This window comes from Leiobunum rupestre, chromosome 1 (genome assembly GCF_980474605.1).
Source record: "Leiobunum rupestre chromosome 1, qqLeiRupe1.1.hap1, whole genome shotgun sequence".
Classification (NCBI taxonomy): domain Eukaryota; kingdom Metazoa; phylum Arthropoda; class Arachnida; order Opiliones; family Sclerosomatidae; genus Leiobunum; species Leiobunum rupestre.
This window is the reverse complement of record NC_143384.1, coordinates 70,499,739-70,522,592: the sequence shown is the minus strand read 5'-3', so window position 1 is coordinate 70,522,592 and position 22,854 is coordinate 70,499,739. Positions and strand designations below refer to the sequence as shown.

Below are 22,854 nucleotides of genomic sequence, written 5' to 3'. Positions count from 1 at the left end.
TAAATAATGAGAGAGATCCGGAAATCTAACGAGAGGTCCGGAAATCTGACGAGAAATAGCGAAACCCGACGAGAACTCCCGAAATCTGACGAGAGATCCGGAAATCTAACGAGAGGTCCGGAAATCTGACGAGAAATAGCGAAACCCGACGAGAACTCCCGAAATCTGACGATAGATCCGGAAATCTGACGAGAGGGGACGGAAATCTGAAGAGAAATCCCGAAACCCGGGACAAAAAGAAAAAAATCCGTAATCTAACAAGAAATCATGAAATCCCGGATTTAAAAATCCCGTACACATTTTTGGTGAATGTACGACCATGGACTAATTAACTAGTTGATATATTCCTTTTTTGAATGAATCTTTTTTTTTAATACAATATAAACCTATATTTATCATTATTTACCAGTGTACCACAATATTCGAAATTTGGAAAACTGATATTTTTCAATTATTCTCCTTCAACTGACCTTTATCATAAGTAACATAACACTTTAGAGTAGATTTAGTGGTTTCTAGATTAGTTCGACAAGTTCAAGGGATAAGTAGCGTTTGTTGTTATTATTATCATTTGATTCGTGGCTAAAAATAACTGGCTCCCCTGATAAGATTAAGTTTGCGAAGGTACTGGTAAAATATATTTTCGAGTAGTACGTTGCGGTGTTTCAGTAACTATTGTCAAGGTCTGTCTAATTCAAGGCTGACCTGTTCCGGGGCTACACAATAGGTCTTAAACATAGCATAATCACTCACGTTCACGAGTGCATGACGAGATCATTTTTAATCATATCATACGGGAAAGATACTCGACTAACATAGATCACGTTTACCAAAACTCGAAAAAGTCGAAATCATATAGAAATTGAAAAAAGAATGCAATGCCCAAGTCTTAAAGATCCAATAAACCTCGTTGGTACCTTAAAATAATTACGTCCTTATTATAAAAAAGTTCTCACAAACGCCGCAAACGAAATCGGCGCTATGTGTAACTTCCGGATAATGATGGCAACGAATCTCCTTCGCTAGCTAATTTTTGATTTAGACCAAGGCCTATTGAAAATTAAAACACTTCCATAAAGTTCAAAAATTTATGGGTTTTCGATTGCTAAGCCGATGATAAATCACCAGGATAGTTTAGCAGACGAAAATATAGATAATGAGCTTGTCACGTTGCCGTTGGCCGCTAAGGGGCTCAATGTGAACTGAAAAGGCTAATTAACCTTAAGTATATGTCAGAATGAGATAACACATAACTAAATAGTGCCACGTTTTGAGGATTTCGTGAACTATATATTTGCCAGTACTTACAAGGAGACTACCCGAGGTGTTACACACCCATTTTGTTCAAACTCGGGGGATTGGTAGACCTTCATGTCACTTGAAAAATCGTAAAGGGATTTTATTCAATGGGCAACGGTTTTGCCATGGCAACGAAAAATGTCTACCAATCCCCCGAGTTTGAATAAAATCGGTGTGTAACACCTCGGGTAGTCTCCTTGTTAGTAGATGAGATTTTACTAAATTCTGGGAAATTGATTTGCTAGTGCTTACACGGGTCCAGCCTAGATATAACACTCTAATGTGTAATTTAATAAACCGTTATTTACTTCGTTTAATTATAAAATCAACGTTATATTTATATAACAGGGAAATAACGGAAACGTAATAACTCCGATATTGCAACTTCTCAATTTGGCTGACAGATGGCCCTACCATCGCGATTTATCGAGTAAACGGTGTACTCGCGAAATCAAGTAAAACACGCAAAAACATTACGTTATCCATCTGACTAAACAGACGCAAAAAGGAAATTTAAACACAAATATTAATGTAGGAATGCTAAGCATTAGCATAATTGACTTTGGCTAACTCTTAGCGGATTAATGGAAATGTAATGACTGAAAAATCGAGAGGACAAAACGATTTGCGAAAAGTTCGCGTAGAATGGCGCTTCGTTTTTGGAAGCAGTCAAAACAAGAAAAAATGTAAACAAACTGGCTTCTCAGCCGCGCTCCAGCCGGCTTTACTCAAATTGAGGCGATCGCTCGGGGGCGCTGCGAAGGGGGCCAAGTGGGAGTTGGGTGGTGAGAGTGGAGACGCGGAACAGTTCGCCACATTCCTACTGTCCGACCCTCCCTCCCGCGAAGCGAATACAGTTCCCCCCTCTATTATCTACTCTCTAGACTAGCCATTACAATAACAAAATTAACGCAAGTATCTTTAGTAGCGAAATATATAGATAAATAATACACAATGTTTATCGCGTCGAAATTTGAAACTCTAGCCTTAAAATAAATTAAGTCGAACGTAAGGTCTAACTGTTTGAAATTTGTAAATAACAGATTGTTGTCGTCGATTTTATGAAATTTTATCGTTAAGTATATCAGTATCGAAAGATTGATAACGATTTGAGGCTTAAGTCGGGAGTGGAAACTGGTGATAAATATTATAGAAGCGGCCGCCTCGTTACCAGGCCGGTGGTGCGAAGAGACGAACGCGTAGATGTTTTGGGAAAGAGAGACACACACGGGATAGGGAGGGGTTAAATTTCGAATGTTTACAATCCGGAGTATTCTCCGGGACCAATCGGGAGCGCTTATTAGGGAAAGGTGCCGGCGGCCTTGGAGGTCCCAGCAACGCGCGCTTTTGCAAGGAATTCTGGGTACAGTCATTCATTGATTCGTTTTTCTCCGGCGAGCCTGCTGGCTGGCTGATGTCTTCCTAGCGGCCATTTTATTTTCAAAGCGGAAAATTGGTTTAAAAATATCGTTGCTCGTCCCTCGTTTCGCTGCGTTGGTTGGAAGCCGATCATTTTAGTAGTCAAATTGCTTTGGGCGCGACATGTCGGCCTCTTACAAAGATTCGGACAGTGACGCTTGGGCGCTACTAGCCCTAAAATCGGCCCCGGCCAGCCCGTCGAAAGTGCAATGGAGCCCCGAACCCAAGGCAGCGGCGATCGGGCGTTTGGAGGGCCGCGAGTTCGAGTACATGATCCGGCAACGGAGAATAGTCATCGGCCGCAACAGCAGCCGCGGCGGAGTCGACGTAAACATGGGCCACTCCAGCTTCATTTCCCGCCGGCATTTGGAAGTCTTTTTCGAAGGCTCTCATTTTTACATGTCTTGCAACGGCAAAAATGGAGTCTTCGTCGACGGTGTATTTCAAAGGAAAGGAGCGCCGCCACTTTTATTACCTAAAACGTAAGCCTAGACCTCTCCTATTATCTAACATTAATCCTCGGTACCCCCCCACGAGGACACGAGATTTTCGCGAGAACTCACGCCATGTTGAACCCTAAGCCTTGGTTACTTCTTAAGCCAAAACTAGATTTTTCACGAATAAAACTAATAGCTACATTCTATAAACGACCTTTTTGCCATTACATTCCCTCGTTTACAAACAAAAGTTATTGTTTACGTGTTTTTTATTGATAAGAAACGAAACAAACACGTTTTTTATCGCTTATGAGTTGAGAAGCCACGCGGTCGCTCTCGGAAGTCGAAACCTCATTTAATCATTTTTAATTGCCAAGGCTTAACCGAGTGCGTGAGGAGTAAGCCCGATAGGTTTAGTAAACATTGTTTTTTAATTCCCATTGTCCTAATTAAGGGAGATAGATTGTATACTTTAAAGGAAGTTGATACCACGTGAACGCTTAGCAAATATAGCTTTACAGCTTAAGAGTAATGAATTACAAAGTTATAAATATTGTGGAAAGTTAATACGGGTTTCCAGATGACGAAAGACTAGGCACGTTGCGTTAACGTTAATAGGCCATCAAGGAAGTTGAACATTTTGTCGCTACAACCCCTACTTTTAAAATGATGGGCCTTAATCGGTACGGTTATCGGAAGGGCCTACTAAAAGGGAATTTCACACACGGGTCGCGGTACTCGGAGAAAGAGTGCAACCTGCATAGGCTTAGGCTAAAATTAGGTCACTGGCGCCATTGAGCCCAAATGTAAACAAAGCGATTCACCGGGTGGGACATCATCAACGCCCCCTTTCGGGTTCAAATTGCAAATGGCTCGAAATATAAATAATACTTTAAAAGGCGTTTTAAATTCAAGGTTTTCACTTTAATAAAAATCCGCTCGTCGTTAAATGTTTGTCTAAATCGCGTCTAATTTTTTCACGGTAATTTATTTTTAACTTCAAACGCCATCTTGATTTATTTTAGCCTTAAAATTTCGCCAGGGCTTAAAAAGTCGGTAATTTTTATAATTTAAAGGGAATTTAAATTTAACTTTTACATTTTTGTAAACTTTGTAATAAAAGTGTTTAGTTAAAACAAAACCTGAAAAGTCACTGTTATACTCAAATACCAGTTGGAAGTAAATTTATATACTTCTGTTGAAAGTAAAATATAATTTTTAAAATTATTTAATATTTATCTTATAAAAGTTAAAAAGTCTGAGAAAAAATCTAAAAAAATAAAAGGGAAAAAAATCAAAAAATATTGTGGCAACCCCGTTAATATTTCACTAGTGAGCTTTGCATTGAATTAGACCCCAACGCCGCGAAATTTTGACCGGCTGCGGCGATCCGGTGATTTTCCACCGGGGGCGCGATTGGCGTGCGCCGACTGTTTTGTCGTCGGAGGCGTAGAACCAAAATTTAATGGTGGCGCGGCGTTTATACGAAATTTCGTAGAAAAGTAATAATTGAAATGTGATAAAGTAAGAACAACATTTTTGTTAAAGCTGCAAAGACTGATTTCAACGGAAAATCTGGTAGCCATGTTAAAAAATATTATTAACCGTCGGCGGCGTCGGGGTCTACATTGAATGTCCTAACCAACGCCTTTCCGAAATTAAAAAAATATATATATATTTCTGCTGAAGTTAAAGAGTAACAAAACCTTTAAAACTCGAGTTTTAAGGATTAGTCCAATATCGCGCAATAATATTGCAAGGCGTCGGGCAAAGCGAACGTCGTCTCCATCCAGCGTCTAGTTACGCAATCCGATCGTGGCCTTCGAACCCTTTAGCCTGGTCGGGTAGCGGTATAAAGCGCCATCTACCTAAATAAAGTCCAAACAAGGCTGCTACAATATACAAAGTAACTTTATCCTCCGAATGTTATTGACGAAGGGCCTAATGCGAAGCGTTCTGCTAGTTTGTATATTTTGTCGATAACCCACTGATAGGCGAGGTATTTTAAGCTTGGCTAAACAGTTTTTTACGTTTGAGCGAGTTCTGTTTTGGTTTATCCTCCCCACCCCACCCCACCGGTTTTTCTGTCTGTTTGTATTTCCCCCCGTATCACCCCCCCATACCTCGTGTTAGCAGTTTATTTTTTTTGCTCTTTCATTACTTTGGATAAAGTGCGTGACGTCAAACGCGCCGGACCAATGGGAGGGGTAGAAGACATTTCGGAGTCTTGTTCGCATTATTTTCGAGGGTTTGTTTACAATTTTTCTATTTCGGAAAATTACCCGCGAAGTCTCCGATAAACGTGGCTGCGATAAAGAAGGGTGATGATTAGATAATGGTTGTAAGTGATGACGGAAAGTTAAGTTTTCGTTGCCAGAGCTTCAAATGGTTATTTTTTGTTAGGGTCGATTGATTTTGTCGTGGTAGCTAGGTTTATGTCAAAAGTCTAAATGACTTACGAAACTGATTGTAAAACATTTAGTTGTTATTGTTATCAATTCATCAAAGTCGTCAGAATGCACCCATAGTGTAAATAAACTAACTAGGCTAAACCAATCGGAAACTACCATAGCGTTATTAAACCAATCGGAAACTACCATAGCGTTAGTTTAGTAAACCAATCGGAAACTATCATAGCGTTAGTAAACCAATCGGAAACTACCATAGCGTTAGTAATCCAATCGGAAACTATCATAGCGTTAGTAAACCAATCGGAAACTATCATAGCGTTAGTAAACCAATCGGAAACTATCATAGCGTTAGTAAACCAATCGGAAACTATCATAGCGTTAGTAAACCAATCGGAAACTATCATAGCGTTAGTAAACCAATCGGAAACTATCATAGCGTTAGTAAACCAATCGGAAACTATCATAGCGTTAGTAAACCAATCGGAAACTATCATAGCGTTAGTAAACCAATCGGAAACTATCATAGCGTTAGTAAACCAATCGGAAACTATCATAGCGTTAGTAAACCAATCGGAAACTATCATAGCGTTAGTAAACCAATCGGAAACTATCATAACGTTAGTAAACCAATCGGAAACTATCATAACGTTAGTAAACCAATCGGAAACTACCATAGCGTTAAAACACCAATAGCCATCAATTTTAACGTTACGATTGGTTGTCCTGTATATGAGTGAATTTTTCGACCGCTAAACATCGCTAAACTCATTCGCGGATGATCACCCAAAGATAATTAAATATTACGTTAGTTTTCATTTAACATAATCGCAGCTTTATGATTTCACATTTCATAATATTACGCAAAAGGTGTGGCGAAATAAGCTTATTGTAAGTCTAACACAACCTCTAAAACAATTTTAAAACAATATAGGCTAAAGTGTAATTTAAAAAATTATACGTTAACTTGAAGCGTCAACATTTCCTTATTATTTTCAAACTGTAGGGCTATGCGAACGGACTTCTACGTTAAGCTTTTTTTTATCGCTAGTTTTCATTTTTGCTTTTGTTGGCCTTGGAAAAGCCCAAATGTCGAAATAAACTACATTTTTTCTTTTCGCTAGCTACGCCGAGTGTATATTATCGAATAAAATATCCCAAGCTAACTCGCTAGTGGCTTCAATAAACGCGTCAACCTAAAAGAAAAAACAACTTATCTCGAGATACCGAGTTATTTCGTTTAGGGCTAAGGCTGAAAAAACACAATTTTGAAGAATAATGGCGAATTTTGGTATAAATATTATCTTTGTTTTTGTTTTAAAATTTGTTAATTAAAGACGTTTTGCGTTTAAAGTACGAACAAGTAGTTACTATATTTTCAACCATGGTTTTAAAATGTTAGCTTGAAATGTTTAGGCGAGATAGAGGATTCTTCCCACAAATGTTCCAACATTTACGCGTTATCAATTTTAAATACTTTCAACGTAGAGCCAAAAACACATGTATTCCTACCTTCAAACAGTATATATAGCAGCGCGTTTGCGCTCGAATCGAATGTTTGGTAGATAGCACGTTTGGGCGCTACTACGGTTTCCGGGCGTACTGGCTTTTAATAGCACACACTAGCTGCTTAACGTGTACCGAAGCCGTGATAGAGAATGTATAGGGGTTGAAAAGCCAGGGGGTTCTTTCTCAGTGACTGTTGCCAAGCGCGTTTGACACGCAACACCAGCGCCGCATCTATCCCTGGCGAGCTTGAATCGAATTATCTTTGTTTACATTTTTCAAAGTCGGGGTTATAGGCGCAAAACGAAAGAGCAAAAATATTTTTAGGCGGAAAAAATGTTGGCAAAAATTTCGACTCCACTGCCTCCGGTGTATTTGTTTAGACACGGTTTTTAGAGATATACCAGAAAAGTACGTCTGGAAATGACGAATTACTTTTATTAAATTTATTTTTTATTCGATGGTTAATCTTTTTCCAATTAAACTCTCTCACACACTCGTATTGGTAGTTGGCCAAAGTGGTTTTTGTTACAATCGGTAATTCCTATGAATTTATCGCAGCGTTATCTATATTTATATGGGGCGTATCAACATTTTATTAAACATTATTGGATTCTATGTATTTCTACTTTTTAAGTGCTGATAATAAAGAATAGCTTTTGAATTTTTGAATATTTTTAAAAATCATTAGTTTAGTATTTTTGTAGAGTTTTCAGAAGTTAGGTATTTCTTCATTCCCCGTGTTTTTTATGGGCCGTAAAAACCTAGTTTACATAGACGAAACATTTTACTTCTGAAGATGAGCTAATGCAGGTTTGCCACAGTACGTGGAATTTCGGAAAATGTCGGGGAATTTTACAAACTATTATAATAAAAGTCATGGAAAATATTTTTTTTTCAAATGGGAAAAGTTACATAGGTTAAATATTGTCCATAAGTAAGTCAGCAAAAATCCAGAAAAGTCGGAAAATTTTAATGTTAAGAAACTGGCAACCCGATGTCTCTTTTGTTGGCATGACTGCCAGGCTAAGTTTATGGCGTTTTTGATATCAAATAAACAAAGTACCTTCAGAAATGAATCGACGGTGTTTAGTAGACTATATTATTTTCCTATCCAATAATTTGTCATTTCATTATGAAGGCGTTTTAATTTTAAATATGCCTTAGTCTCGAACAAAAATCGTTTTTTCGAAGGAGATTCCTCGCCCTCTTTACCTGGAAGTTATACACAGTGCCAACTTGTGGCGTATGTTTGAACTTCATAATATCTTGGCTGATTTTTTTAAACTGTCAATGAGATTTATAGGGCCCTTAAAGGGACGCATCAATGTTTGATGAATTTTGGGGAAAATAGAGTATCTACTCCTCTTCCGTACCTCGTGGTAGCAGATTCAACCAATAAAATTTTAGTATTTTCCCAGCCCTATTTCTAGATCTCGCTGTGAAATAGTAAAATTCAATTTTTTATACCATTTTCTATAATGCCCAATTTTATTGGCTGCGGATTACGTCATTTGGTTTATTTTCTGATTTCTATGAATTTCTCGAAAAGATGGCTAAAACTAGTTTTTCGATGTGTTTTGGTTAATTTGTGATATTATATTATATTATTTTACTGTAGAACTCTTTGGGTTTGATGGAACTGTTGCTACGTTTAGTCAATAGTCGCATCTCTCTTAAAAGGTTTCTGCGCGTGAAGAATAGAAAGTTTCATGCTTAAATAAAAATATAGACTTATGGCCTTACTGTTGTTTATTGAAAACGCTACTAAAAAAAAGGTTCCTTAAAAAAATGAAAAATATTTTGTGCTAAACTGTAATTTTCCCCTTCGAAAGTTAAAAATCAAAACCAGTTTTGATTTAAAAATTTATAAAAAAAACTACTAATGGACTAAATAATACTTGAGTTTTCAAATTTGATAAAATTTTCTACTTAGTTAAAGATAATTTTTATTTTATTAATACATGGGAAATATTAAGAATGTATTACCAAAAATTAAAACTCTTGGTAGAAATTTTACACCACTCTACTGAAATGTGTGATACAAAATGATTAAAATGTAATATTATTATAGGTGCGTATTTCGCTTCCCAAGTACAAACATCAAAATTCAGTTTCAATCATTAGTCGGAGAATCAAATTCACCCATCAGAAGTCACCATTTGGGTCTCATAGATGGCGCCTCAACCCTTGAAATGCACAAACCTCTCATTGCACCCCTAAAAATCAACATTCCCGAACCAGACACAAACAATTTTGCTTCGCCCATCCCATCACCAACAGGCACGATCAGGTAAACCTCAGGTTGATATGGTACATTTTCGATTTCTTCCTTCATAATCTAACTCATTGCAATTTCAGTGCTGCAAATTCATGTCCCACGAGTCCCAGAGGAGGCGCTCATCGGAGAAATTTTGCAAGCGAATTAACAATAAATTATGATAGTTACGCGGAAGAAAAGCACGCAACAGTCACTGTGACAACAACAGGGGCATCTGGAAATGTAAATGTGAAACATGCCAGTGAAAATAAAGTGGCTAGTACGAACAATAACGTAAGCTCCAGTGAACCAACATCCACAAGCAAAGGAAATGCAGCCAATCAAAATAATGCGGGGCAACCAGCGAGGGATGACCAAAAACCACCGTATTCCTACGCGCAGTTAATAGTTCAAGCTATTTCATCAGCAACAGATAAACAACTGACTCTTAGCGGAATTTACTCCTATATTACTAAAAATTATCCATATTATAGAACGGCAGATAAAGGCTGGCAGGTACGCGACACAAGTTCATCAATTAATAAATTAATGAATTAATACTAATATGATGTCCCTTTACTTCAGAATTCAATTCGACATAACCTATCCCTTAATCGTTACTTCATGAAGGTCCCTCGCTCGCAAGAGGAGCCTGGTAAAGGTTCATTTTGGCGAATTGATCCTCAGTCTGAAAGCAAGCTAGTCGAGCAAGCATTTCGCAGAAGGCGACAGAGAGGTATGCCCTGTTTTCGGGCACCATTTGGCTCTGGTTTATCGTCACGATCAGCGCCCGCATCACCGAGTCACAGCAGTTTTAGCAGCGGTTTAGTTACCCCTGACTCCCTCTCTCGGGAACCAAGCCCTGTTCCTGATAACGAGGCTGCTTCAACTGGCGATTCTCGGACAGTATCGCCAACTTATTCTCCATCACCCTTGGGACCTCCACCACCACAATCAGGCTCTGGTGCACCGCAATTGGTGTCTGCCTATTTAACTGTGCCAATTATAGATGGAACCAAAATGGGCAGCTATACATCACCTAATTCACCAAGTATGTTTGTTAATTCTAAATGCCTACATTTAACCATATTTAATTGTCCTTTTTCGTTTTAGGTACCATTCAACATGTAACTACAACAACTGTGAAACCAAAAATTTTGGTTACCTCTCAAAGTTCAGTGATTGGTCAATCAATTGGACTAACAACCAATGGTGTTGCAGCCAATGGGTCTGTGGATAACAGAACTGAATATGGTTAGAAATTAAATTATGTATGATTATTCAATAATCATAAGTCATATCAGATACTGACGAATAATAAATAGACGTTAGTGTTGAATGTTTTTTTTTTCATTATCAAACAATTTTTAGATAATTATTAATTAAATCTAGTAGCAAGTACAAATTGCTAATTTAAGAAATCTTATTTTACTCTTAGAACACTAAAATTGCTTGTGATCTGTTTTATTCACCTATCTTGCGCTGTCGTAATGTTGGGTCCGATAGAAAATCGTGTTAGGCTTCATCCCAAATAGATAGATGAAACCGATATTTAGGTGGTTAGTTTAGTATTAGTTGATCTTTATTAACCAACGTTAAAATTTTGATTTATTACAAAACCAATGGAAAAAGTCTGAATGTGTAATTTTAGGCTACATATAAACCAAGAATGTATTTATTTATACTCAGGGAGAATGAATATGTCGAGATTATTTTTAGCGTTTCTCCAATCCCACCCGCTGGGACCCCCGGTATGCTCCTCCGCTTTAGTAAAATCAAATAATACTGCAATCTCATTGGTTCTTAAAAATTACGTTTTTCGACGCGATTAACGCTGCAGCGAGGACGCAAAAAATTAGACCGCCTCCTTTTTTCCTCCCCCTCCCCTTAGCGTGACGGGGATAGGGGCTCAACGTGTCCGTCGATAGTCTCGACATATTCATTCTCCCTGAGTATAAATAAATAAATACATTCTTGATTAAACTTAAAATAATATATCCTGTTTATAAATTTGAGTATATTTAAAATTAAAAATAGTCAGCTAACACGTGATACACTGGCCCTAGATATGTTAAAAACTAACTTGTGAAACCTGGTGGAAGAAATGTGAAATTAGATGATCAAGTTTGAAACCCTTACGCGTAGATATTTCTCAATCGTTCGAAGATCCAATTTTCAAGCAATTTTAAGAGTTTTCTCAGTAATTGTAAATGTGACTTCTATAAGAACTAACTTTTTCTATTTTTTATGATATAAAGGCGTAATATATTGCAAATGACCAAAATTTAAGCTGACTTAAGATCATTGAGTAAAAAAATGTAAAATTTCCGTTTTAGTGTACTTAATAACTACAAATTATTCCACAGTTAAAGTAAACAGCGGAGAATTGCTACGGAAGCATCAATCTGTTGCGGATTCTACAGGGTCAAATAGGGCTAGATCGCCGATGCAACAACACATCCAGTTGCAATCGAGCGTCATAGTACAAGCATCAGCGGGGGGAGTGCTGACGAAGGGGCAAGGTTATCACGGTGCCCCGATAGTGGCAATGGTAACACCACCGGGAGCTTCAGTTATAACCCAAGGGGGCCACATTTATGGTAACGTAGCGTTCGTAACAACCCAAGCGGAAAACAAAAATGGGTCTATGGAAGTTTCAAATGGTCAGGTAAAGGCTCTGAAACGACCGAGTCCCAACTCTAACTCTATGCAGGATGAGACAGATGGTTTAGAAAGTAAACGAGCGAGGCAAGAGGAATCTATGGAAATGCGAGAAAACGTTTCCTAGTTAGGTTAAACATTAGTTTATAAATAAATTAAATTAGGCGTATATTTACTATTAAATTACTTTATTCCCCTTTCCTCGTCTTGTTTCCCCTTCACGTTCTGTAGAAGCAAAAAGTTGTCTTTGGAAATTACATTGTTTTTCATTCTCTCAGGGACTAGGTTTTTAAAATAAATTGTTCTGTAGAAAAAACAAGAACCACTGAATAAAAAGAATTGTTAATTTTAATTTTTCAATATTTTTGTCTTAAACAATTAAATTATTAATTGTAAAATATTTTTTTCAAGTCAGTGGCGATTTAACGCGAAGATTGCAATAGCGTAATTTGCTTAAATGAAGTACAAATTGTTACTATTACAATGCTTAGGTATTTTAATTGTTTAGTTTTTTTTTAAATTTAAGGTCTTGTAAACGCCATACTGTTTAATGTGACGTTTTCCATTTGTTTAAATTGTATTTCACGACTCAGCTTTTTACGTTGATTATATCTTTTGAGTGGTTCGTCAAGGTTCCGCAATTAAAATATAGTAAAACTACCGAATTAAGTTACTTCACGTAACTTTTTATCTTTCCAAGACAACTTTTTGGCCAGTTTGAATTTTTTAGAATCGTTAATCTCAAAATTTTGCGCACATGGAGAATTTGAAGAATCGGGGGAAAACAAATTGGAAATAAAAGAAAACGGCTGTGATGGAAATATATTTTTGCGGTAATAATTTAATCGTTGGAAATTGCAGTGGACTTTGTAAATTGGAACATTTTAATAAGTGAAAAAGTGCTAATAACTTGTAAATGCGTGTGTAGGATAAGAGTTGGGAAAAAAGAATGGCTGATATAGTAGGGTCAAAATAATGGACTATTTTTTGGACCGGGGTAAAAACTCGGAATTGTAGCCTCATTTTAGAGGCAAAAAAAAACTTATTTCAGCTCTTACAAATATGTCATCCAAAGGATTAAAAATGAGGTATTAAGTTTCATCAAGAATATTAAGTTTTTTGTAGAACTTGAAAATCTTAGTCTTGGATAAGTCTAGGTTTCAAATGAAATACAAGTAATGCATTAAGAATCCTAGGCTTAAATCTAAGCCTTTGTTAAAAACCAAGGCTTAATTTAAAATATTTTAAGCCTTGAAAATTTTAAAATATCTTTGGATGATATAGAAAATAAAATTGCCTAAATATAGGTTTCCGTTAGGTAAATAACCAATTTCACAAGATCATTATCGTTTTTCTAATACATTCTTCAAATGTTCAGCGTTCGAAATGAAAAAATTCATAAAACCCACAAAGTTTACTATTTTTAGTGCCATCCAATCAATGACAAAATAACCTCATTACGTCCGTCTGTCATTCTGTCCTCGAATCAATGAATCATTGCATTATTTACCTCAACCACCCATGTTAAAAAAAATTAAAATATTTCATTTATTTCCCTTGATAATGGCTAGAAAATTATCAAAATTTAAATTTCCTCGTTATTTCCTATAAAGTTTCATTTTATAAAATCTGTAGACCCCGGGATTGGTGTCATTTTATATTTGGAATAATTTTTTTTTCAATTAAAAAGTCTAGATCTATTAATATAATTACTTAATTATATTGTTCTTTCGTGACCTCTTGACAAAAAAAAACTTTAGAGAAAATGTCTAATTGTCAAATTTTTGGGGTGTCAAATAAAAATTAAAACATTTAATTATCCCCAATTCATGCGTTAATTTTGTTCAACATTACTCAAAATTATTTTTTGGGCTTCAGAGAACTTAAACATAATGGATCAACTAAAACTCACCTAACGAATGTTTTTTTGTTATATAGGATAAAAGTTTGGATCTGACATTTGGTTGCAGCATTTATAATTTAAACCCTTCATTATTTTTCAATTATTATTTAATACAGGCGTTTTAAGTTGCACTTTACCCATTGCCTAATAAATTAAATTTTTGTGAAATCTATTCAACACTTCTAAGTAAACAACTCCTTTTTCAAATTTACTTAGTGATTGAGATGTGAATAAGTCTTTCTATAAAGTAGCTTGGCCTTTTTGTTTTTATGTTTCTTTTACATCACTCATTTGGGATGATTTAATGCGTCCTCCCAGGTGGAATCGCTAGGAATTTAGGATTTACTAGTGCGCGTGCTACTATTGTACTATTAAAAGCTCGTGACTTGTGACCAAAGAGAAGCATAGTATATTTCTGTTTTTGTTCAATTATTTATAGGAACATCTGTGTTTTTGAAGTTAGCAGGTTTTGATAGACCAACTTAAGTTTCCTACAGGAAAACGAACATTTAGGACGAAGCCATTAGGGGTTCGATTTTAATGCTTTTATTTATACTAGATGGCGCCAATTGAAAACTTTGGGCGGGAATGAAATAACCGATTTATAACAATACCTATTGTTTTATTAAATGACGTTCTATGTATAGCTAAAGGAAAAATATGGCCAGACATAATTGACATTATTTTTTGGATAAATTAAAATTTACTTTTTAATTGTTAACGCCATCTGGTAAAATTTTGGATATTTAAAAAAATACCTCTAAGGGCGTTACCTCTGCGAGAGGATAATCTCTCTTGACAAACCTCTTATTGTGAGGTCGTTGATCCACATTAAATTCACCCAGATTAGTCAATATAGCTGGATACTGCGAGTTCTTCACCCCAACTAGTGTCAGGCGCCAATACCACTATTAGAAGGATTTCGCCCTAATATGGCACAACTAAAAATTGCTGGTCTCACAAATGAATAAATTTTATAAAAATTTCAAAAACCTTTTATTATCAAAAACGTATTTGTACAATACCATGGCACTAATTTAAGACTAAGTGACATTTCATCTTTAAACTAAAAACATTTAAAACTTCCAAACAAACTGAAAAAATATTGGTCCTCTAACGAGATCGAAAGGCACTACGCCTAAAATGCAAATGGATGACTATTTTAAGCACCTTTTCCTCAAATGTTTTAACTTCTAAGATATCTCTTTCGTACGCTTTAAATATCGCTTTCGCTCAAACTGTGAATGTCAATATCTTGACCATTTATTCTGGCAGTTGATCGTTTCGGATCTAAGCGTACTTTTAATCGGTTATGACGAAAGTTTTCGTAATGCAAAGATTTAGTCACTTCCACCAAATCTTGCATGTGGCTTCTAAATATTTCAGAAAATTTGTCTTTAATACAGTCCACCAACATAATTACACATTAGCGTAAGTAACATAATTAGAATAAGTATGGACACTTATTCTACAGACACTAATTTGTTTAGTCTTTTTTGCCAATGACCATTTTAATCATTACATGCTGCCTATGGACTAAGAACTAGTTTTTTGGAAGTGATGGGTAACCGTGCCTGATAAATCGGCGTTGCTTACAGATTATTGGAAGTATCAGCCAAGTCTATTTTAAATTATTGAATCAGAACATTAAATTTTCTAATATACCTATAATCTCATAGGCATAGCACATGCCCCCGGAAACGTATGGTCATATAAACATTTTATTCTTATTTTCCATTTATGTGCCAAATCCTGACTACACTACTGCATTATATCAGTTATCAACAAGGCACCACCTTAGGCCCAAGTCATCTAGCGACTTTTAATGCCTTTAAACAGGTGACTGGGTTGTAATGCGTAGGAGGGTGGTGGTAAACCCCTCATGCCATGCAAGCCTACAACTCCCTACGCTCACTATTACCGTTAACCTCTACAAGTTTCATAGGTATGGGAAACCGAACTTGCAAACTCAACGCAGAAGGAGTGGTTCCAAGCTTTCATCCAGTGCCACAAGCTGGGATTGAACCCGGCTACTCTTGCTGCGAGGCGAAAGTGCTAACCACTCCGCCAGCCCACTCCTTTCATTCATTTCAAAGGAAAGTTAGTATCAAATTTGTGACCTAAACGCGTTTTATTTCGCTATAAAACTAACGAGGAAGTAATTTTACCAATGAACAGAATAGAGTGTGACGAGTTGAATCTTCCGATTAAGCAATCACTCCCCGAAATAATTCAGTGTCATACTTAATATTATTATGTTACTTATGACATAGGTCAGCTAGATATTTACCTTATTAGCATATCTCTCAAATCAGGAAACTCACAGTGAGTCCTATTTTCAACTTCAACCAGACCCCAATGCGTTTTTCTCCCATAAATAGTTTTCCCATTAACTTGATATTGTTTGTCGCTGCCAACAACAGCGAAAGGCAACAAATCTCGCATCTTATTGTTAACGACAGCCTCTTCGTGGTCCTCCTCAACCTCTCGCATAGGATAAATGCAAATGCCTTTTGTCAACAGATCTTCTTTAATCCTAGCTTTAAATGCGGCTCTTTCTTCGATAGTTAACGTATCAGCTTTAGCGATTACAGGAACGATGTTCACACACTTATGCAAGCGGCGCATAAATTCAATGTCCAAAGGTGTCAGTCTAAGAAAAAGAGTAGCATTATTTCAATTATATTAAAATTTTAAATTAAATAAAACAATGTTAAAATTCAAAATGATTAAAAAAGGTTGTTTAGAAATACTTAAAGGGACTTTCAAGGTAGGTGTGAGGGTCGGAAGTCTGTTCAAAAAACGTAACTGAAACGTCATCATAGTAACTTTGTAAATGCAACGAACGGCGACATAATGAAGTATTTTAAATGGACTTCGACAGATCTTCCTTTAATATAAGTGCTATTTTTACAAATGTAAAACTAGGGTGCTTAATGGGTGTTTTATTAAAAAAAACTCAATTTCTAACATGCCCTGTAAGAGATTTTGGGTGAAGTGCATTACAGCCCCACATAACTTATTTAAAAAAAATTACTTTCGTTTTAAAGCAAACGCCGTCGCGAAACCTACTTCACTAGCTTCAATTTACCAAACTTTATATTTCGTGGAAATTAAATGAACTTCGACAGATCTCCCTTTAAAGTCCATTTAATATAAGTGCTATTTTTCCAAATGTAAAACTAGGGTGCTTAATGGGTGTTTTATTAAAAAAAACTCAATTTCTAACATGCCCTGTAAGAGATTTTGGGTGAAGTGCATTACAGCCCCACATAACTTATTTAAAAAAAAATTACTTTCGTTTTAAAAGAAAACGCCGTCGCGAAACCTACTTCACTTTATATTTCGTGGAAATTAATAACGCCACGAATTTTATTTCCGCCAAAAACGTTTTGCACCACTGCGTTTTTATTGCATACAGAAATTTAAAACAAAACACTGACAAGTAGTGTAACCAAGAACGTATATATGTATAAGAACGTTGAACAAAAGGCATCGCTTGGGCCATGATTTAATCGGTTTCAGAATAACTACGCCCTAAAATCCGCGTGCGGCGCGCGCTCGAACTAGAACGGGTTTTAACCTTTAGCGCGCGCCGCACGCGGTTCTTTGGGCGGAGTTATTCTGTAACCGATTAAGTCATGGCACCAGGCGCCAATTTGATCGTTCAACGTTCTTATACATATATACGTTCTTGGTGTAACCCAGGTGTTTATTGCTGATTTTGTTCGACGTCGGGCGTAATGTAGACCTATATGAGATGTGAAATTTCCCAAAAAGAGACGTTGCACTACCCATTAGATTTACCGGATTATCTTTGGATTTACCAAGGCAACCGAAAATCTCCATTAAAAAAGCATGGGATTTTCTACGAAAATTTAAAAAAAAAATGAAAATCATGAAATGGGTAATTTGGACCACATTTAGGTAAATTTCTTCCAAGTTTGGGTAATTTGTAACAATTTTCGGGTAAAATAAGGAAAAATCTTATTTTTGTTTAAAGTGATCAAATCGAGAGGGTAGTGCAACGTTCCCTTTTGGAAATTTCCTCATATAGGTCTACATTACGCCTGACCATAGGTCAACGGGCTCGGGCTCACAGGGTGAGGAAGAGCTCAATAGAGTCAGAGCTTAGGTATTTTAAATAAATATTGTGAGCCTGAGCCGAGAACGATAAGTTTTCACGTTAAAGCCGAGCCCGAGCTGAGGTAATGGGGATTGCATATTGTAACTAGTGAGCCCGAGCTTGAGCCCAGCCTGTTAAAATACGAATTACTTAGAGCTCGAGCTGGAGTTTGAACCCATTTCATGATTCACATTACTTGGAGCTCGAGCCCGAGCCCGGATTAAAAATTAACGTACTAAGAGCTCGACATAAAACTTTAGCCCGAGCTCGAGACTTATTTTGGGAGTTTTCATATCTGAGGTGAGCCGGAGCCCGAGACCACCCGGTGATTTGTAAATATAGTGAGCGCGAGCCCGAGACTGCCGTATATTTATAACTACAGTGAGTCTGAGCTCGAGACGGTTTGTAGGTTTTAAATCTACTGAGCTTGAGACCTCACATCGGCGGGGAAATTTAGATCGCCAGCTTGAGCCAGAGACCCAGCCAATAATTGGTGAGACCAAGGTGAGCCCGAGACCAACCGTGAGCTCATATACGAATTCAGTGAGGTGAGCTCGAGCCCAGCTCTTGGCGTTGACCTATGCGCCCGACTTTGAACAAAATCGGCAATAAACACCTCAGGTACTCTCCTTGTGAGACGCGAGGCTGTAATCCAATTATGCCGACATGTTTAAAATATCAAGCGCCAGTTAACCTTAGCTGCTGACAAACCTGGAGGCAGCTGTCTGATATTACCCGATATAATGTAAGTATGGAGCTCCCTTTAATTTATAGAAGGCTTACTTGTAAACAAATAATACACCAGAGAATGTTTTAGTATTACCATTGCCATGACAAGAATAATAAATCAAGAATTATCAAATACAGTCAACCGCTTTATACTATTTAGTCACAAAAAATAATTCGTAAAATCACCCTTTGAAAACTTACGAGTGTCCAGTTGGAGGAATGAAATAAATACAACAATGCACTCTTGTGTCGGGAATATGCTTCTTCCTGGTCACGCTTTGTTCCTCGCTTAAATATCTTTCATACTGGTCTTGAATATATTCAATAATAGGTAACCAACTGAAAATAATTAAGCCCTTAGTTCGTTAAACTTTTATATAAAGCAATTATTGAAATTCCAAACATACCAGTTTTCATTATTTATTTGATCACCAAATCCAGGAGTATCAGTTACGGTTAACCTTAAACGCACACCTTTCTCTTCAATAACTAAAAATTTAAAATTCTAATTGTAAGTAATTATCAAACAAAAACTGGACGATCACGGAAAACGACGCAAAAAAAAACTATATTTGGCGGCGTTTTTGTGAGATCACGGCCAACTTAAAAAATCGTGTTGAGATTTATAAAGTTTTGCAGTGTAGCCGGACCACACCAAAATTACTAATTACGCGAGAGCGACTGAGTTAAAATCTTTGTTATCAAAGATCTAATAGGCACTTCAATAAAACATAAAGGTAATTGCCAAGAAGTAATATTCCGAGAGCCAGGCCCTGCAAGTCCTTAATACATCAAAAAAGGTACCTGGTTAAAAAGAAACCCTTTTTGCATACCGTACAAGTGAAAAGTTTCCATTCTTTAAACAAGCACTATATAAACAGTAACTTTCGGGTCCTGGGTCTCTGTAATATTACTTCTTGGCAATTTCCTTGAAGGGTCTATTCGCGAATCGCGACTGAAAAGAGTCTAGGTGGCCTATGATCTAGTGTCTGCTAAAGAAAAATTAAAAAGTCATAAGAACGTTTTTTACTAGAATAAAATTATCAAAATATAAGCAAACGATGTAAACATTTTATTTTAAATACAAATATCATTATTTATTAAGTCAAATTTACGAATGGCGATGAGGAAAAACTAATAGCGTCTGCTTTAGCCTCTACCTATCTAGGTTTCATTGGCGACCAAAAGGGGTGTGAGGGTAGTTTGGGGTCGGAAATAGACGCTTAAATGAAAAAATGTTCAGCGATTTGCCTAGGAGTAGTAATACAGAGCTAGGACATACTATTTGTTAAAGCGTTATGTTTGAAAGCGCGCGCTGCTTAATATTTCAATATACATTTAGAAGGGCTCCTACAATTTCGCAAGCGCCACCTGAAGAAAAAAATTAACTTTAGGCTCACAAATTAAACTAACATTAACCTGCGACTATTTTATTTAGTGACTCGCGCATGCGCGAAGGGGAGGAAAGAGCGGAATTTATTGAAGCGCCTATCAGCTATTCGGAGTTTTCATCTACTAAGCTGACACTATTTTTAAAACGACAAATAAGCTACGTGTAGATCGCTAGATGCCTCCACGGTAACTGAAAATGCAAATGTTTGGGTTTTTTTTCACTTAAAGAGATTTGGGCCTACCATGACTAACGGATTTAACTTCGGTTGTTTTGGGAATAATTTCTGGTTCCTCCTGCACCTTTTTAGTACAAGTTTTGCGGCTCACGTTCGCCTTGAAAAGAGTGTTTATCAGAGTTGACTTGCCCAGACCACTTCGACCTGTTGATAGAAAAATATGAAAAATTCACAAACACGATGGAAAACAAACATTTTTAAATACAGGGTGTTTCAAAAGGTTATACAAAAATTTTAAGGAGTTGTAGGGGTCGAGTTGAGAAGTATGCCTGTTTTTCCCCCCATTTTCCTACGATGAGTTAAAAGAGAGCCTCAAAGTGTGGCCTACTAGCCCTTGGAAGTAGGCTGCAACAAGCGCAAAACCAAGCAGCAGGGAAACTCGAACATTAAGGTTTGGGTTCGTGTGGTAGGTAAAAAGACTTTGTAAACAAATCGAGGTAACCAGCGTAAAAAAGTAAACTTAGGCCGACTACATAGTTATTCGGTTTATTCTGTCTTTCACTGGAAGCTGGCTCGCTGTAAGACACATATGCTATGCAAGCAGCCAACTACCAGTGAGAAAAAGAGTAAACCGAATAAATATGTAGTCGGCCTTTGAACAGTATTTAAAGTCCCTACTGCTTGGTTTTGCGCTTGTTGCAGCCTACTTCCAGGGGCCTGTATCCCACACTTTGAAACTCTGGCGCTCTTTTAACTCATCGTAGGGAAATGGGAAAAAAACAGGCATACTTCTCAACTCACCCCCTACAACTCCTTCACATTTTTGCATAACCTTTTGAAACGCCCTGTATACGCCAAGTACTAACCAACGACAATAACGTTGAACTCGAAGCCACGTTTGAGGACTTTCTTCCTAATTTGTTCCTGAAGAGTATCAATTCCCACGTAGCCATTTACTTCCGTTTTTAAGTTACCCCAGTGGGTAGTTTCGGCCAGCGTGTCGGCCATTACAGCTAAGAAATCCTGAATGGTTAAATAACCTAAACGAACAAATAAACTTGAATGTAATACGTATTACCGCAGAAAACCATAAGCCTATTTATTACAATCATCTTCGTCACTACACTGCCAATCGCTCTGGCTCATATTTGTGACAAAAAATATATACTTTTCAAGAGAAAAACGTTGCGTAGGGATTATATCTGATTGGCTAACGCGGTTTTCCGGAAGTGGGTGTACTTCCGCCAACCAACTTTTATCAAAATATGATATGACCGAAATAAAAACGAAGTTACTTTAGACTATTGTTTATTAATTATTTTAATAAAAATTTTCTAGTGATAAAATCGTAGAAATAACATCCTTTCAAAGAAATTAAACTTTGAAAAGGCTTATGGCGAATTTTACTAAAGTCTCAAAAATTTCACTGAATTTCTTAATTTTGGTTTGTTAAGCAGATTATTTTCTCTTTTTAATCCAAGACAGCAGACGAAGATCCAGCCACCCAGCGGATAACCTGAGAGCTTAACTTATAGCGTTTTCCATTTGATTGCTCGAGTTTCGCTCCGAATCTGTCTTTGACGTCATAGATCTCGCCAAAATCGACTAGAGTAAAACCGCAAATGGAACATCCCATTATCATATTTTGGTTTTTCGTCTGCTAGTATTTTCGCGTCCTGGTCGGCCATTTTGCGAAAAAATCTAAAACGAACACGCAAAACTTTGCTCCGATCTCGAAGCATATTCGAACACGTAAATGGAACACAAAATATTGATCAGAGCGATCTAGAGCGCTCTAGAGCAGTCAAATGGAAAACGTTATTCACTGCCGGATTTTTACCTGCGAAGCAGACGCTTTTCCACTTTAAAACAAAGCGCACAGACGAAAATACAACATAAGTGAAGTTCATGCATTGGCCGCTAGGTGGCTCTATGTTAACTGATAAGTTAATACATAGAAATCGCCATATATTTAAATTCTAAAAAAAAGCATTTAAATACTTTTCTTATTTAAATAAAATTATGTTACTTATGATACCACTAACATCCTATCAAAACATCAAACCGTACACCTAAGATTAGATAATGACGGTGCGTAGCCAATAGAGCCGTATAAACAATGAAAACAATAGGTGTTTTAATAAAATAATACAATAAAAATTAGAAGTTTGCATAAAATGTTTTTATCTGCGTCACCAGCGCAAGTTATTTAGGTGCTTTACTTGCATGCCAGTTTTGCACGCGGGTTTCAGATTCCGAAAGGTCTCGCGACTGCAAGAGCTACAGCTAAGTGACGTAGACAACTTGACAAGACATTGTCACATGACCTCCCGTATTTTATAGAAACATCTATTGTTACTGGCTATTATTTGCGACGTCAGCACTGCTATAAACACAGGGGGTGGTCAAAACACGTACACTTACATTTTCAGTGACGTCATCCATAGCGATAAGCGAAATTAGTTTCGTCTACACTTTTTCTTTCGCGTCGCGAGTTCTCTTGCAGCCCGAAAGTAAACTTTTTGAAAACAATGTAGT

The 22,854-nt window shown here is 36.9% G+C and overlaps 2 protein-coding genes across 5 annotated transcripts in view; one reads left to right on the top strand and one right to left on the bottom strand.

Annotated features, from left to right (window-relative positions):
* The first annotated feature begins 2,683 nt into the window (after window positions 1-2,683).
* Window positions 2,684-12,538, top strand: FoxK (forkhead box K). Its single transcript, XM_090181068.1, has 6 exons — window positions 2,684-3,200; window positions 9,144-9,362; window positions 9,431-9,845; window positions 9,915-10,380; window positions 10,443-10,583; window positions 11,696-12,538. The coding sequence occupies exons 1-6, from the start codon at window positions 2,842-2,844 to the stop codon at window positions 12,115-12,117; spliced, it is 2,022 nt and encodes a 673-aa protein (XP_090037194.1). The 5' UTR covers window positions 2,684-2,841; the 3' UTR covers window positions 12,118-12,538.
* A 2,327-nt stretch (window positions 12,539-14,865) lies between these two features.
* The window catches only part of LOC149966224 (septin-9-like), a 31,177-nt gene continuing 23,188 nt past the window's right edge, over window positions 14,866-22,854 (bottom strand). For 3 of the 4 annotated variants that reach the window (XM_090181032.1, XM_090181050.1, XM_090181042.1), the window contains 6 exons: window positions 21,183-21,356; window positions 20,383-20,520; window positions 19,156-19,237; window positions 18,950-19,087; window positions 16,184-16,546; window positions 14,866-15,266 (listed from right to left, as the gene is read on the bottom strand). In XM_090181032.1, coding sequence (XP_090037158.1) covers window positions 15,110-15,266; window positions 16,184-16,546; window positions 18,950-19,087; window positions 19,156-19,237; window positions 20,383-20,520; window positions 21,183-21,356 — 1,052 coding nt within the window. In that variant the 3' untranslated portion in view covers window positions 14,866-15,109. Of the gene's footprint in view, window positions 15,267-16,183; window positions 16,547-18,949; window positions 19,088-19,155; window positions 19,238-20,382; window positions 20,521-21,182; window positions 21,357-22,740; window positions 22,841-22,854 lie in introns of those variants that run through there. The other variant, XM_090181057.1, reaches the window with a different exon arrangement.

What these genes read in the sequence shown, in the direction of transcription:
- FoxK (XM_090181068.1), top strand. Translation starts at nt 2,842, where the DNA reads ATGTCGGCCTCTTACAAAGATTCGGACAGTGACGCTTGGGCGCTACTA. An exon ending in CCACTTTTATTACCTAAAAC is followed by an intron (nt 3,201 to 9,143) that starts GTAAGCCTAGAC and finishes ATATTATTATAG; the next exon opens with GTGCGTATTTCGCTTCCCAA. An exon ending in TACATCACCTAATTCACCAA is followed by an intron (nt 10,381 to 10,442) that starts GTATGTTTGTTA and finishes TTTTCGTTTTAG; the next exon opens with GTACCATTCAACATGTAACT.